Genomic DNA, 17,496 nt, shown 5'->3' on the forward strand with positions numbered 1-17,496 from the left:
AAACACAGTGTATTGGTCTGTAGGCTTTGTCCTGGGGTTTCGGAAACCTTCGCTGCCCTGATTGAAAATTGGTGGCAGTAAACTTAGAAATTGATATTCCAGAAATTAATCCTAAGAGGAAATAACAGTAACTCCACATATCAATAAAAGCATGATTGCTTGAAATGTTCTTGGAGTCATCTGAGAGCTTCCTGTGATGAGACTGGAACTGAGTTTTAAGGATGAGCCTAAGGCAGTAACTTTATGTCTGCATCTTTGGGAGTGATGACATGTCAATAAGTTGAGGGTATGTGTCGTGTGTATGGAAGTGAGTGAGTGGGCTTGTGTGTTACAGGAGGGAACTGAGCTTGTATTGGAGAAACCTTCAGAAAAGAGGAGTGCTGTGGTAACAGTCAGCTGGATGTGTTTAGAAAACAAAGGTGCTTAGGAGGATATTAGGGTAGTTCTGACCTGAGCCGAGGAAGGATTGATGCCAGTGGGGTGGAAACAAATAACTGACCAGATGGAAACTACTGGGAAAAAATTGTGTAGAAGGCAGAATTCAAGGTGCTTCTGAGATTCTCTGCTGAATGGTATCATTTGTGGAAACTGGAGAAATCAGGATAGGAGTGCCTTATGAAGAAAAGATAAGAGGTTTAATGGGGATTTGATAAGTTAGCTGAGCTCTGGAATGGGATTAAATTTGTAGTTAGTGGGTTCTCTGTGTCGTCAGGATCCTGCTGTAGCACCACTGTTTTTCCTGATGGTTGTAAGGAAGCTAGTGATATAGGAAGATGAGAAAAGAGAAATTGAGTGGGAATTTTGGCTTAAGAGTCAAGCAGTGTTTTCTTTCTTTCTTCCTTTTTTTTTTTTCCTTCCGGTTTTTCAAGGCAGGGTTTTTCTGTGTAGCCCTGGCTGTCCTGGAACTCACCCTGTAGACCAGGCTGGCCTTGAACTCAAGAGATCCACCTGCCTCTGCCTCTCAAGTGCTAGGATTAAAGGCGTGTGACACTACCACCAATGTTTTTGATTTTTTTTTTAATTTATATAAATTTTGTAATTCAGAATTACTTTGTAATATTTTAAGAGAATTTGAAAATTGTGTGTGTGTACCCTCTTTCATTTTCTATAGTCCTTTAAGATGCCCTGCGAACATTTATAAATCTCCACAGTTTCATATTAGTAACTACATATTATGTATAGTTTATGTTAAAGTTTAAAAAAAACACTTTAAGATTGCTGTCATTAATCCTTTTGAAAAATTTCTCATTTGAAACTATTGACAACTGAACTTACTCACAGTTTGTTTTTTAAAGATTGTGCTTGATGAGGATTATTCATATGTGTTTCATATGTGTCTTTTGCTTTTTTTTTTTTTACCACTGGGGTGCAGGTGTTTTTGGGCAGGCCAGGCCAGCACTTCATCACTTTAATAGAGGGTCAAGATTTGTAGTATAGTACCTAATTCATGAGGCATAAATTAAATGTGGCTTTGTTTCTTGAGTGTTTAGTAATAATTCATAAATAGGACTTAACTAAGCAGAATAATGTAATTTTAAATTATTTTAGGTTTGTTTTGCCTGTACATGTGTGTGTGTGTGTGTGTGTGTGTGTGTGTGTGTGTGTACGTACACCACATGTTTGCCTGGTATGTGAAGGTCAGAAGGCATTGGATCCTCTGGAACTTGGGTTACAATGGTTGTAAGATGCCATGTAGGTGCTGGGAAACTGAACCTGAGTCTTCTGCAAAAACACCAACTGCTCTTAGCCAGTGAACTCTCTCTCCAGCCCTGATAAAGACTTCTTAAGAAGAAATGGATATAATTGTGACTCTTAAGACAAATGTTACTTGGTTCAAGTGTAACACATATAATTCTGTGGAGAAATGAATCCAGGAGCTAAAAAAAAAAAATCTTTAAGGGGGCTGGAGAGATGGGGCTGGAGAGATGGCTCTGTGGTTGCAAGCACTGACTGCTCTTCCTGAGGACCCTGGTTCAATTCCTAGAACCCACATGGCAGCTCACAACTGTCTCTAACTCCAGTTTTAGGGGACCTGACACCCTCACACAGACATTCATGTAGGCAAAACACCAGTGCACATAAAATAATAAGCTGTTAAAAAAATCTTTTAAAAGCCTCTGTTATGCAGATTTTATTGTACCAATTTATTGAAATATGAGTCCTTGAATAGAATTTGGGAACTTAGATTGCATACAGAATTAGACTTACTAAGTTAAATGACTTGGCTATAATATGGTAACATGATATTTAGTCACAGTTCTTTTTCAAGCAAGGGGGCTGGATAGATAGCTCAGTGGTTTAGAGCAAATACTGTTTTGTAGAGCACTTGCATTTGGTTTCCAGCTTTCAACCACCTGTAATTCCTCTTCTGGCCTCTGCAGGACTTGCACTTTTATGCACACACACCTACATGGACACACAGATACACACACTTTAAAAGAAAATTGTTAAAAGAAAAAACCCTCTTAGAACTATTTTCCTTGAAAATAATTTTATATACCTCATGAGGTGTGACAAATCTGGAAGAAAAAGGATACTTTCTGTTAATTCTTAGGAATGTAAAATCACACATTGTCCTCACTCTTTGATTTACTGAATGCCACAGATAAAATGGCTCTCTCAGATGATCTCTAATGAATTGTAGCTTTCAGTTACTAAAACACAGTATCCGGTGGAGTTTCAACTCTCCAGAGTATGTGTCTCTATAGAAAACAGTCTAGTGTGCTTCTTTTGTTCTCCTCGAATTTCCATTTGGAATTGCAAAGTTACCTGTATTTTTAGAATGGGCAGGGAAATTAGGCTGCTGTTTGTTCTTCATTTATGATAGCATTTATGATGAATAGTAATGATAATTATGTAGTGCTGAAATTTAACTCAGGGCCTTGCATATGGGTGACATGCTCTCCATTGAACTCTGCCTCCAAGCTAGTCTTGATATGATTATTACTATTTTGAATTTTATTACATTAAAAATTTCATTTTGTGTGCCTGTGTGAGTTGTGTACCTTGGCAAGCATGGGGAGGCTAGAGGACAGCTTGCCTCTTGGGATCCACATGGTAGGTTCTCTCCACCTACCATGTGGATCCCAAGAATAAAGTCAGGTTGTCAGGATTGGCAGCAGGCACCTTTACCTGTTGAGCCATCTTAGAGCTCCAATATGATTGTATCAATGGCAGTTCTTTATTTTTGTCAGCCTTGAAAATTTTAGTATGTTATGACAGAGCACTGATTCCATGGAGATTAGCTAAAGTAAGATAACTGGCTGTTAGTTGAGCATGTAGTACAAGTACATATAAAATGCATCAAAGCAAGCATGGATTTTGAATGTAAATATTTTAAATGAAATACTATAATTGCTTTAGTGTATGTTTATTAATGATGTGTTCTTGTTATGGTAACTTTCTGCATGCTTGCTATACTTTCCAATAGCATGAATAAGTAATTTACATTTCATTTCTGAAAAAAACTAAAGGAAGGAAATGCCTAATGAATATGAATATTGTCACTAAATTTCTGTTGTCTACTTTATGTATGCTTGTATGATGATAGTTCCCTGCCATTGAACACACTTTCAGTGCTGTTAGATTGGGTATAGTCAGTGTGTATAAAGTAAAATTTAAAAATCTAAGCAAGAGGCTGGGAGGATGCCTCATTTGGTAAAGCATTTGTTTTACAAGCACAAGGACCTGAGTTTGATCGCTTCACCCAGGTAAAAAGGCAGTAAAAAGGTGTGCTCTTGGAACCCCAGTGCTGGGGAGGCTGAGACAGGAGGATCCCTTGGGGCTCACTGACCAGTCAGTTTAGCCTAATTGGGGAGCTCCAGGCCAGTAAGATAGCCTGTCTCAAAGGAGATGGATGACATTCCTGAGGTTGTTGTCTGGCTGCCATATGTACATTTGTGTACACACACACACACACACACACACACACACACACACACACACACACAGTTTAAAAATGTCTAAGCAAGATGATTCAAATTACCTGGTTATTAAGTAAGGGGGGGACCTCAAATTCAATTACAAGAGAAAAAGATTTCAAACTAAATTATAAGTAGTTATTTTTTTTACCTATTTGGATCATCTCACCTTTTCCTTTACAGTAATACAGATCGGAATTGACTCATCACTCATACTCATGATACTTTTGTTGGTTGTATTGGTACACGCCTACAATCATAGGTATTTGGGAAGCTGAGGCAAAAGAACTGCAAGTTTGAGGCTAATCTGGCCTACATGTGGAGACCTTGGCTCCACAAAATAAGGAGACATGCATACACACGTGTGTGTGCATGTGCCTGTGCACATATACAACACTATGCAGGGAATTCTTATGTTTAATTTGGCTGACCAGCCCAATAAATTAGCTGTTTTTCTTGCCGTGTTAAAGTAAAAATTCTAAATATAATAGTCCGTTATTAAAATAAGTAAGTATAATTAAAATGGAATTGATTAAAATTTAGGCTTTCTAAAAATACTTTTGAATATAGAAGGCTATAAGTGAAATTCAGTTTTGGTCTCCTTTACAGGAATAGCTATTCACAGTCAGACAGAACCACTTACACGTTTTGCAGTATCTCCTGAGGAAGTCAGAGTCTGAGCCAGCATGAAGATTGAATCTTGTCTTTGGTCTGATTTTCCTTTATTGTAACCATGTGCAAGGTGGAGGTTATAGCATGGAAACTAAAATCTTAGTAAGTGTGCTTTTTATTTTAGCTACTAAATAGCATCCTTTCTATGAAGTTGTCCTCTTAGCAAAGGTCACTCTGTATGTAGGGTGCAGATTTTATAGGCAGGAACAGAATATACTTATCCAAAGTTCAGAAAGAAGGAAAAATACCCATCATTCTGCCTAGGAAACTTTTCTCTTTCCTGGTTAAAATAGATCATGGGGGAGGTACTAAATTTAGAACAGATTGAAAAATTGAGAGGTTGTTTCCTGTTCTAATTTAAATCATTAAAATATCATTAAATTTGCCATGTAAACTGCTTCACTTATGAATTAGTTGTCATTAAACAATAAAGTCTTCATTATAGTGTAGTATTAGTAAGCCCACTGTAGAGCCCTAGGAATATTTATTAACTGACTTGTCTCTCACTGTGTAGCCCAAGCTATCTTCAGTCTCAAGATCCTCCTGCTTCAGCCTTCTAGGCGCTAGGATTACAGGCATTGCCAGTATACCCACCTTCTAGGACCTTTTAGATAGCAAATATGTTTTTAATATTAATTAAACTTTAGTGTATTAATTTTTAAAATATCAAATGTGAACAATCAAAAATAGATTGACATGAGTATGCTAATAGTTTTCTTAGAGACATTTTGTCCATTTGGCTTTCTTGAGAGTATAGGTGATAAGGAGTAACTTTTTTGCTCCAAATGTAATTAGATTTTGAGGATACAGAATATCAGAACTATTTCTAGTTTATCATGTTATTTTGTTAATTGTGATCAGTGCTCTTCAGCATCTTTCTTTTCTATCTGTGCCAATTAAAAGCAGTGAATAATTAGCACTTTCAAGCTATTTTTCTCCCTTAGCAAAGATAATTATGTAGGACTTTGATCTTCGGAATTTGTGGATCAGACATAGTATAAATAGCATGATCCACATTGTTTGTAATTTGAGAGTGGTTATATGTTTAAGGTACTATTTGGTTTGTGTTCTTTTCCTTGCCTACAGGTCTTTTAAACTTCTAAATTAGTGGTAACAGCTGAGCTGAAATTGAATAATTTCTACTAGTGACTTACTATTTTTATCTTCTTCCCCTGTAGAACAAGTCTGTATTCATTTCTTCTTATCATTTTCAGCAGTCCAAAGTAAACTTTCATTAAATTCTAAAGTCTAAGAGCTTCTTTGGGAATTTATCCCCAGTATCTTTCTGGAAGTCCCCAAACAAAAGTAGAATAATCCAATAAGAAAATTTACATGTGTCTTTTAAGACAGATATTTTCTAAGTTGAAGTATATTTTTATTTTTGGGGACATATTTTCAGAGGTGGAATTATGTAGCTATTACTTTAATAACAGTGTCCTAATTATTTATAGCTTCCTGCCTGACATAACTCACTTCAAGAAGTACACAATGTCAGAACATGGGATTAAGTGGGCCTGTGAATATTGTACGTATGAAAATTGGCCGTCTGCAATCAAGTGTACTATGTGTCGTGCCCAGAGACCCAGTGGAACAATTATTACAGAAGATCCATTTAAAAGTGGTTCAAGTGATGTTGGTAGAGATTGGGATCCTTCCAGTACTGAAGGTGGAAGTAGTCCTTTGATTTGTCCAGACTCTAGTGCAAGACCAAGGGTTAAGTCTTCATACAGCATGGAAAATGCAAATAAATGGTCATGCCACATGTGCACATATTTGAACTGGCCAAGAGCAATCAGATGTACCCAGTGCTTATCCCAACGTAGGACCAGGAGTCCCACAGAATCTCCTCAATCCTCAGGATCTGGTTCAAGACCAGTTGCTTTTTCTGTTGATCCCTGTGAAGAGTACAATGATAGAAATAAACTGAATACAAGGACCCAGCATTGGACTTGTTCTGTTTGCACATATGAAAACTGGGCTAAGGCTAAAAAATGTGTTGTTTGTGATCATCCCAGACCTAATAACATTGAAGCAATAGAGTTGGCAGAGACTGAAGAGGCTTCTTCAATAATAAATGAACAAGACAGAGCTCGATGGAGGGGGAGCTGCAGTAGTGGTAATAGCCAAAGAAGATCGCCTCCAACTACGAAACGGGACTCTGAAGTGAAAATGGATTTTCAGAGAATTGAATTGGCTGGTGCTGTTGGTAGCAAGGAGGAACTTGAAGTGGACTTTAAAAAACTAAAGCAGATTAAAAATAGGATGAAAAAGACTGATTGGCTATTCCTCAATGCCTGTGTGGGTAAGTTTCTGTTTTTTGCATTATTTTGAATGAGATGGGAAAAGGCATTGAAAATGGCTTGAAAACATTACTTAGCATTTGACTCATTTGGTGTGATAGCTCAAGTATACATATATAAAGGTCTGTATTTTTTACCTTGTCTGCCTTGTACCAAAGTGCCCACTTGTGTACATGAGAGAAAGCTTTTAAGTAAAAGAGACTGTGAACACATTAGGGAGAAAGTATATACCTGAAGTTTAAAATTGTTTCTCTTATTTATTGTAACAAGATGTGACAGAGGAACACCAGCTGCTCTTTCTTGGTGTTTGTAAACAGTGTGAGCATCTTGTGATGATAAAGGCTTTAGTCAGAAGTTAAAAATACCATAAAAATGTGTGATCCAAGAAGTTGAACGAACATAACATTGACCTTGAAAATGCTGATGTTAACTTAACACGAATGTCATGTAGTAAATATTTACACACTTGGTGGAACTGATTTCACATAGCCAGCTGATTCCATAGTTAGATTATGATTTATGTGTATTGTGTTTTCAATGCTTTCATAAAGAAACACATAATATTAGTCACGATTGTTTGTTCAGAGATGTTAAGGGACAGAGACAGGTGGAAGGAGGATTTTTCTCTAGTTACTAACTTGATGAATTAATAATTTGTGGTATAATTCATAAAGGTGTTACTTAATTCTGTTTTGTTTTGAGACAGGGTCTCTCTACACAGCCCTGGCTGTCCTGGAACTCATTGTGTAGACCAGGCTGGCCTCAAATTCACAGAGATCTATCTACCTGTCAGAAAGTATTCTGATTCTTAAAAGTCCTCCCCGCCCCTAGTAAATTAGGTGTTTGGATTTTATTTAAATTATTTCTGTGGGTTGCTTATTTTGACATCACTTTTGTTTAGAAATATTTAAGTGATTTTTAAGGTTAACTTGGTGTGGAACAATAGTGCCCCTCCCCTATGTGATTTAACCTTCTGGAGTAGTCCCATGAGTATGGAAGATGTAGACATAGTCCTCAAGAAATCTGAGGGTTCTCAGGGCTGGAGACATGGCTCGGTATCAGAGCACTTGTTTTCTTCCAGAGGACCTGAGTTTGGTTCCTAGCACCCATATCAGATGGCTCACAACCATCTGTCACCCCAGCTCCAGGGGATACAATGCCTCTGACTTTCATGGGCACGTGCACCCAGTTGTACATAGCCACATGAACACACACACACACACACACACACACACACACACACACACACACACACACACAAATTAAAAAATAAATCTTAAAAACAGAAGAAATGTGAAGTGTCGTCCCGTCCCCGGAGCTGAGGACTGAACCCAGGGTCTTGAGCTTGCTAGGCAAGCTCTCTACCACTGAGCTAAATCCCCAAACCTGTGAAGTTCTTTTTAATTTTCTTCAACTTTCATGGTTGTTTTGCCTGCATTCATGTGTGTACACCACGTGTACAGTCCTTTGTGCAGGCCAGAAGGGCAATGAATCCCCTGGGACTGCATTACAGAGGATTGTGAGCTGCCATGTGGGTGCTGGAAATTAAACCTGGGTCCCCTGGAAGAGCAGTCAGTGCTCTTAACCTATCTCTTCAGTTATGAAATCTGAAAGTTTTTTTTTTAATTTATAATGTCAAAATGTATGTCCTAGCAGTTGAGCTGCTGAAGTTTAGTCATAGTAACACTTAGCAACTGTTCTGATTTTCCTTCCATTGAGCCATGAACCATACTCCTTTGACTTTGTTGTCTTATTTCATCCCTTTTCTTCAGGGTTTTTTATTTTTTTTTCCTATTGGGGTCAGATTTATATATTTAGTACCACTTAATGCGTTCATAATGTTATACAGTTATCTTTGCTTTGCCCTAAAAGATTTTTGTTACCTAAAGGGAACCTTTTACCCATAAGGAAGTTAACACCTTCTTCCCTCCACCCCCATCCCACTAATGTGCTTTCTGTTAAAAATATCACAAAAATGTGACTTCAAGAAGTTGGATTAGAATTATATTGACCTCCAGAATATCTCATTCAAATTAATGAATTATATGACCTTTTGTGTTGTGATTGTCTTAATTACTTGTATGCCTTTGTAATACTTAAAATCACATTTGCAGTGGTAGTATGCCATCTGTATTTTAATCAGATGGTTAAAATACAAATAGTGTATATAAATTTACAGATGGAAATGAACTAATTTCTTTACCCTTTTGGAGGGTTATAGAATTCTTTTAGGAATCAAGAATTTATAGTGCCTTAAGTCAGAGGATACCAGGAGAAAAAATGTTTTTAATTTTTTTTTCCCTCTCTGTAAGCACAAGGTAGACCAGTCAGCATATTTGTCTTTATGATTGCTAGTATTTCATGTCTTTATGCCTTCTTGGTACTACCATTTATTTTATTTTACATATTCTTAATTCTTTTGAATTACCATCCGATTTCTGCACTTTAACAGCAGTGAATTAATTTTTAAATGACAGCAAAAATGTATGGCCAGTGTGATCTGATCTTAATTCATTTACAGATTTCTTTGTTGTTGTTTTGGTCCTTGTGTATGGCTTTTGGTAAGGTGGAGTCTGTCTTTGCTGAATTAGCTGAGTAATGTTAACCATAAGGTCAAAAGTTAAGGACCTGTGTCTGTTGGGTAGTCATATACTGATGTGTAAATATCATTCAACTATGTTAACTTTAAAAAGAGAAAAGAGCTTGTTTACATTATGTTAGATTAATTAAAAAGACAAAACCACCTAAGGAGTAAGCCTAATAGAAAGGTGGCATGTGCTGAAAAAGATTTTTTCTTGAGACAGGATTTCTTTGTGTAACAGCGCTGGCTGTCTTGGAACTCACTTTGCAGACTAGACTGGCCTCACTGAGATCTTCCTTCCTCTGCTTCTCAAGTGCTAGGATTAAACTCATGAGCCATCACCGTCCTGCATGTTCCCCAGGTTTTATTAGATGTGGGTACATTGTGAGTTATTGATACTTTGTATCAAAAATCACCTCTAGGCCAGGCATAGTGACATATCCCAGCACTCAGGCCAGAGGCAGGTGGGTTTCTGTGAGCTCCAGGTCATCTTGGACTACACAGTGAGACCTTAACTCCAGAAATTGTGTGTGTTTGTGTGTGTGTGTGTGTGTGTGTGTGTGTGTGTGTATGTGTGTGTGTGTAAAGCAGAGATATTGAGCATAAAATTGTATCCTGAGTGTAAATTATGAGATGTTCTCACTTAAAATTGAAAAAGATTCTCATAGTCAGACCAGCTTTGAAGTTGATAAAATAAGATTGAGGAAGGTTGACTTAATTGAGAAAGCATCAACAGTGTTGAGCAAACAAGCTTCTGTGGTTATTGGATGTAAATTTCACATGTCATGTCATGTTGTGAGAGGATGTTGGGATGGCAGTGCCCAAATGTGCTGTCAGTAGAAGTGTTACCTGGGGATGGTAAAAGCAGAGCTCTCTTGTCTTTTCCTCTTAGATAGCATGTAGCTGGAGCATACAGCAGAATACCTAATTAATACACAGTTTTTGTTCTGGAGCTGTGTCGAGACAGTTCCCTGGTGAAACTGTGCTCCAATTTGTGACTCATGTCCAAAGACAGAAGCTTCATACAATTCCTAAGTTAAATCTGTGCTTATAGCACATATACTTGAACCCTAGACTTAAATTATCTACTAAAAATCTAATCTTCCTTAAAGTGTCCTGTAGATGTAACAGTCTTATTAAATAAGAAACACAGAGCCAAATGCAGAGTTAAAAGCCCAAGAGGTCAGAGCAGTAGCTAAGAGCTGAGACTAAAACCCTTTCTTACCCCTCGCTGCCACTACCGTCCTTCCCCTCCGAAAGAGAGCTACTTCCTGTGTATCTATCTTTTTATTGACTTTCTGTTCTGCCTTCTCATTGGTTGTAAACCCAACCACATGACCTTCTCATCACTGCCTGTCTATACAGACCTCCAGGTCTTTTATGGTTGGTATTGAGATTAAAGGTATGTGTCTCCATGCTAGTGGTGTCCTTGAACACACAGAGATCTGCCTGTCATGTGATTGGGATTAAGGGCCTGTGCTACCACTGCCAGACTTCTGCTATGGCTTGCTAATAGCTCTGACCCCCAGGCATTTTTTTATTAACATACAAATAAAATCACATTTCAGCACAAATAAAATATCACCATAGTCTTGATATATTTATTTATTTATTTATTTATTTATTTATTTATTTATTTATTTATTTATTTATACATACATACATACATATATGAGTGTTCTACTTGCATGTATTTCTGCATCACAGAAGAGGGTATCTGATCCTATTATAGATGGTTGTGAGCCACCATGTGGGTGCTGGGAATTGAACTCAGGATCTCTAGAAGAGCAACCAGTGCTCTTAACCGCTGGGCCATCTCTCCAGCTCCCATGTGTTAATATTTTAAACTCACTGCAGAGCCAGTGAGGGGTTGGGATCTTCCTCAGTTTATGACCTTACTCCTTTTTTTTTTTTTTTTTTTTTTTTTTTGAGACAGGGTCTGGCTGAAATTCTGATCCTTCTGCCTCTCCCTCATGGATTTGAGATCAGAAGTGTTCACCATATCTGGTTTATGTGGAGCTTTGTTCATGCTAGAAAAGTATTCTTTCAACTGAGCTACATCCCCAGCCCTCAGTCTACCATCTTGATCAATGACAATCCATGTTCCAGAAGCTTTTGTTAACCTTTTATTTTCCTATACCATATTTTTCTATCCGATTTCTTCATTTCTTTGTCAAGATTTATATTTATTCATTCATTTATTCATTTATTATTATTTGTTTTTTTCGAGGCAGGGTTTCTCTGTGTAGTTTTGGTGCCTGCCCTGGATCTCGCTCTGGAGACCAGGCTGGCCTCAAACTCAGAGATCCACCAGGCTCTGCCTCCGAAGTGCTGGGATTAAAGGTGTGCGCCACCACTGCCCGGCCTTCCATCTTATATTTTGAGATGGGTCTCTTCATAAGCTGGCTAGACTGACTGGCTATTGCTCTAGGGATCCTTTTGTCTACTTCACTAGTTCTTGGATTATGGGACTTTTTCATGTGCTGGGCATCTTAACTCAGGCCTTATGCTTGAGTGGCCAGTGTGACTCAGCCATCTCTCAGTTGTCTTTTTAATTTTCTTTTTCTTTTTTTGTTTCTGTTTTTGAGATAGGGTCTTTCTATGTAGTCTTGGCTATCCTGGAACTCACTATTTAGACATGGCTAGCTTCCAGCTCACAAGATCTGTCTGCCTCCCAGTGTTGGAATTAAAGATGTGTGCCACCATGCCAGGTTTTTTTTTTTTCTTTTTTTTTCTTTTTTCTTTGAGATTAGGTCTGGCTTTGAACTGACCATGTAGCTTTGGCTGTACTGCAATTCCTAATCTTCCTGCTTCTACTTCTAAATGTTGGGAGTGTTGGGATGACATCATTCAGACCATTCCTAGGCTGATTATAATGTACTCATGTGCTCCAGAGTAAGAGCTAAAGTTTTTCAAAGTCCTACAAGGTCATCTATAATCTGTGAAACCCCTCTCCACCACTTCCCACCCTCTACCCCCCACCCCTCAGCCAACAACACATTATTTAACCTGGGATTTATCTACTGTTGTACTCAGCTCATAGCATTCTGACAACCATTTCTCTTTCTTTCATTCCCTCCATTTTCTCCCTTTCTTTCTCTTTTCTTTAGTATTGAGAATTGAACCCAGGGCTTTATGTATGCTGAGCAGGTGCTTGTCCATTGAGCTTTATCCCCAATCCTCTTTTACTTTTGCTTTTGAGATAGGGCCTTAAAAAGTTGCCCAGGCTGTCCTTGAATTCACTATGTAGTCCAAGGAGAACTTCATTTGTGATATTCTTGTCTTCAGAATACCTGGTAACTTCCTGTATTCTGTTTTTTATAGACCAACCTCAGACCTTTCTTCTGTCTGGGTTGCAGAGTTTGCTAAATTGCCTTTTTCAGGTCTTTTCTCTACTAATTTATTGGTGCTGGGAATGAAACCCAGGGTTTTGGACCTGCTAGGTAAGTGCTTTACCACTGAGCTAATAACAGGCCACTGTCAAGTCTTTCTCAGATGATTCCCTCTAAGGGAGGCCCTCCTGATTGATAAATTTAAAATTTCATCCTTGCCCTGTCCCTACTGCTATCATTTTATTTTTAAACCATGCTTGTCACTTTTTGATGCATTTATTCATCTTGTTTGTTATTTGTATATGCTTTGAAATTTGAGCTTCTTGGATGTTAGGAGTTTTTGTTCATAGTGGTATCCTAGTGCCTAGAAGGGTTCATCTTCAGTATTCAATATTGTGTGCATGTTTAGTTTTTTTTTTTAAATATAGAAAGCTATTAAACTGTGCTTCTTCTGTCAACTGCAAATATATTGTTAAATTTGATCTAGTATCACTGCAATTTTTATAGCTTTATTCTGTGAAAAATCAATATTTGAGGTATTTTCCATCTTGATGCCAATTGGATTTTTGCTCCCTTGCTAAACCCCTGTGTACTAAGCCCAAACTAGCCTACCAGATTGTGACTGTAGAACTACAGCTTGATAATAGATTTGTCAGAATGTATTTGTCTGTTTGGTTTCACAAACACCCTGTCCATTAAAAAAAAAAAAAGTGTATAGGTTTTTTTACATGAAAAAAAAAATTGTTTACAGGGCCAAGGAGATGGCTCAGTAAGTAAAGTGCTTGCTGCCTAAGCATGAGACCTGAGTTCAGATTCCAAGTACCCATTGGAAAAAAAAAAAACAGAAATCCAGGTGCTGTAGTACCTTCCTGTAATCTCAGCTGAGAAGTAGAGAAGAGGATTCTTGGTGCTTTCCTAGCCAGTGTAGCAGATATGTCTCAGAAAATAAGATAGTGTTAGAGGAAGAAGACATCTGATGCCAATCTTTGGCCTTTTCACATGCACACAAATGCAAGCCCATCTTTACATACACGTCCATACAACACACATAAATAAAACTCAACTTGCTTTGGTATTAATTGTAGAGGGATGGATGTTTCCAACTTGTCTATTGAAGATTTTATTTTCAAAGGGAGTAAGCTGGTAAAAATGTTTGTATTAGTGGTATTTTTCTTTTTCTATGGAAAACAAAATTCATACAGTGTAATCTCATGTTAATAAAAAAATCTTAGTTTTGAAATCCATATCTAGTTAAAAGGATATTTTATAATAATGAAAACAAAATTAAGCTCAATTACACTGAAGAAAGTCAGAGTAGTTTTAGATAGATTGTGGTATTGTCAGTTGGGATGGCATAAGGTTTTTAATTATAGCAAGAAAACTAACCATAACAAAACTATTGAAGATACTTCAGGTTCATTGGTTCTTTAGAGTCAAGGCTGGCTTTATAGCCTAGGATGGCCTTAAATTCTGGATCCTCCCACCTCTAACTCTTGAGTACTGGGATTAAAGGAGTGTATCACCATCCTGGGCTTCTCAATTTTAAGATAAAAAGCTTTATAGTTATAAGTCAAGAAATGTGTGGTAATTTGTTAGAGCAACAATGAGAAATGAATACATTTTTATTTAAAAAATAAAAAAGTATTTATAAGTATTTCTTGTGTGTATATATATGTATATGTGTACACACACACACACACACACACACACACACACACACACACACACACACACACGCACACACACACAAACAAACACGATGTACCTAGTGCTCACAGAGGCCAGAGGATAGCATTGGGGTTACAGATAGATGACTGTGTGCTATAGTGTGGGTGCTGGGAACTGAACCTGGGTCCTGTACTCTTAACTACTGAGCTATCTCTCCAGCCCTCAACTAATTGGAAAAAACCAGAACCAGAAAATTTATCTTTAGTTTGCACCAGTTCTTAGGCGACTTAGAGTTCTCTTGTTGTCTGGTGGAAAGACATTGTACAGAAACTAACTTGAGGAGACATGCTGTTGCTAGTCTTTTCTGTAGCTGCAAGTTTTCCTGTGTCCCGGCTGGCTTACAGTTGGGACAAATCTCTCCCACTCACGTCCCCCAAGTAAACACACAGAGGCTTGTATTAATTATAACTGCTCGGCCATTAGCTCAGGCTTATTGCTGACTAGCTGTTACACTTAAATTAACCCATAATTCTTATCTATGTTTAGCCACATGGCTTGGTATCTTTTCTCAGTTCTGCCTTATCATCTTGCTTCCTCTATGTCTGGCTGGCAATTCCTGACTCAACTTTCATCTTCCCAGAATTCTCCTCATCTGCTTAACCCACCTATACTTCCTGCCTGGTTACTGGCCAATCAGCATTTTATTTATCAACCAATCAGAGCAACACATATTCACAGCATACAGAAGGACACCCCACAGCAGAGGTGGGAGAGACTTCTGTTTGCTTGAGCACTAGATCAGAAGGATCAGTTTCTAGAGCTTTTGAATAATGGTTGATGCATCTTGCCCTTCTTGTGAAGGCAGTAAAATAAACATGCCTATATGAAGCTTCTTGTATCCTAGGGTAGTCTGTCTCTTGCTCATAGTTCACAGCATCCAGATTATTTGCACTTAATGTTTTGTGTGGGGTTTTGTGTCCTGTTTGTTCTGTTTGATTTGCTTGTATTGGTTTTATTTCCGTCCAGTATACCTCATACACCATTTGGACAATTTATTTTCCATCTTTAGAAATCTTCCTTCCTTAAGGAATTGCCTTGCAATCATTACTTCCATGTTGTGGGCTCAGTAGCAGACATTTGTTCTAATATATCAGCTTTAGAAATCATCTCTTGGGAATTTAGAGAGGAATAATAAAACCATTCACTACCTTGTTAGGTTTCAGTTGTGGTTGTTTGAGTGCTAAACTGTGAATTTTAATTTATTTCATTTTATTCCTTCTTTTAGGACAGAGTCTCATGTACATGCCCAGATCTGCCGCCAACTGTGTAGTGGAGGGTGACTTTGAATTCCTGATCCTCATGCTTCCACTTACCTTGAGGTTACAGTCAATGTGCCACTCTGCCTGATGAACTTTGATTTTATATTCTTACCAAACTGAATATTCTACTGAAAGGTTTTCTCTGCTTTAGTGTCCTGTTACTTAATACATTACTTTACATATGAATGAAGGCAGAACCAGACAAAAATATCTGGTATCTTAATAATTAATAGTCTTTGACATTTAAAACTGGACAACCCTGCCTTTGAAACAAAAATATTATATTAAAGACTTTTAATGGAATCAAAAATATATTCAGACTCCTGTATGAAATCTTTGGTGCTATATCCATAAAAGGAAAATGAGCCTCTAGGATGCTGGCGGTGCATCCTTTATATGCCATTGCTTAAGTTTGTGTTGTACTCTTAATGTGGGGTGTGTGGTTATAGCTATTGCAGCTCAGCATCTAGGTGGGTGTAGTGCTGCTCGCCTTTAATTCCAGCACTGGGGAGGCAGAGGCAGGTGGATCTATGTGAGTTCAAGGTCTCTACATAGTCTATATAGTTCCAGTCCAGCTAGGGCTGCATAGTAAGACCCTGTCTCAAAAACAAAAAGCAAAACCAATTCAGTATCTTTTGTTCTATACACATTCTTGCTCATGGATTTACTTATCTCAGGTAGTTTATATTTAGCACTATGAAAGAAGTAATTGTCTTCAGGTAGTTTTGAGAGTTTAAGGATTTTCTTCTATGATTTTGGAACTTTGAATATAAAATAGCATTTTAAATCACGATTTTTTGAACTGAGTTCTCAGCAATATAAAAGGTCCTAATTAAAGAAATAGGGAACGCATACATGTATGGGTACGCATAACACCCCCTTCCTTTTCACTGTTAATTGATGGTGGGCAGTTTATTTTGATATTTGAATACTTCTTGACACTGAGGGTTTAAAAAAAAAAGCAAAACTTCTAGGAATGGAGTATATAAGGCAAATTGATGATTGGTGCTGGCAGATATAGAGCCCTAACAGTTTTCTTCTGGTTGCTTTTGGTATGTTTCAGACATGTTTTCTGGCTTTCAGAAATGATTGATCACATAGGCTTGCCAACTAGCAGTTTGTACTTCCTATGCTGAGAAAAGAAATGTGGTACTATATGGATACAGTACCTTCTTTCTGCTGTTTCTCAAAGCAGGGCCTTGTGCTGGTGATTCTTGATTATACATATGATTATATGATACAATATATGGGTCATTAGTAAAGACCTCTAGTTAAAAATGGACAGTGACTGGATGTAGTGGTATATGCTTATAGCCCCAGCACTTAGAAATCTGAGGCAGGAAGATTGCCACAAGTTGGAGGATAGCTGAGTTACATAATGGACTATGAAAGGATGTGCTTAGAGTTAGTGTTAGTCTAAAACAAACAAAATTAAAAGTCTTTTTAAAATGAGTTGTGTATATTGGGAGCAAAACCTAAGCATTGATAGTTGGACTTCTTTTAAAAAAATGATAAAAAATCATTTTTCTTATTTTCTCTCCTCATTCCCAGTCTTACTTTGAAGACCGCTACCTTTCATCATCAGCTTATTCTGAAAAACTTTACAGTCTGTATGGAAGTTACAAGCAGAGCACAGGGTTACATAGCCTTGCCATGGTTTTTCATTGTCTACTTTGTCTTCTCTCTCACTGGCCTGTTTCTCCT

The 17,496-nt window shown here is 37.6% G+C and overlaps 1 protein-coding gene across 4 annotated transcripts in view; it reads left to right on the forward strand.

Moving 5' to 3' along the window:
• Positions 1–17,496, forward strand: part of Zranb1 (zinc finger RANBP2-type containing 1) — a 61,148-nt gene that overhangs the window by 13,346 nt on the left and 30,306 nt on the right. For 3 of the 4 annotated variants that reach the window (XM_076554052.1, XM_076554045.1, XM_076554047.1), the window contains exons 2-3: positions 4,530–4,694; positions 6,044–6,894. In XM_076554052.1, coding sequence (XP_076410167.1) covers positions 4,654–4,694; positions 6,044–6,894 — 892 coding nt within the window. In that variant the 5' untranslated portion in view covers positions 4,530–4,653. The remainder of the gene's footprint in view (positions 1–4,529; positions 4,695–6,043; positions 6,895–17,496) is intronic. The other variant, XM_076554038.1, reaches the window with a different exon arrangement.

This window comes from Peromyscus maniculatus, chromosome 1 (assembly GCF_049852395.1).
Source record: "Peromyscus maniculatus bairdii isolate BWxNUB_F1_BW_parent chromosome 1, HU_Pman_BW_mat_3.1, whole genome shotgun sequence".
In the NCBI taxonomy this organism is placed as follows: Eukaryota; Metazoa; Chordata; class Mammalia; order Rodentia; family Cricetidae; genus Peromyscus; species Peromyscus maniculatus.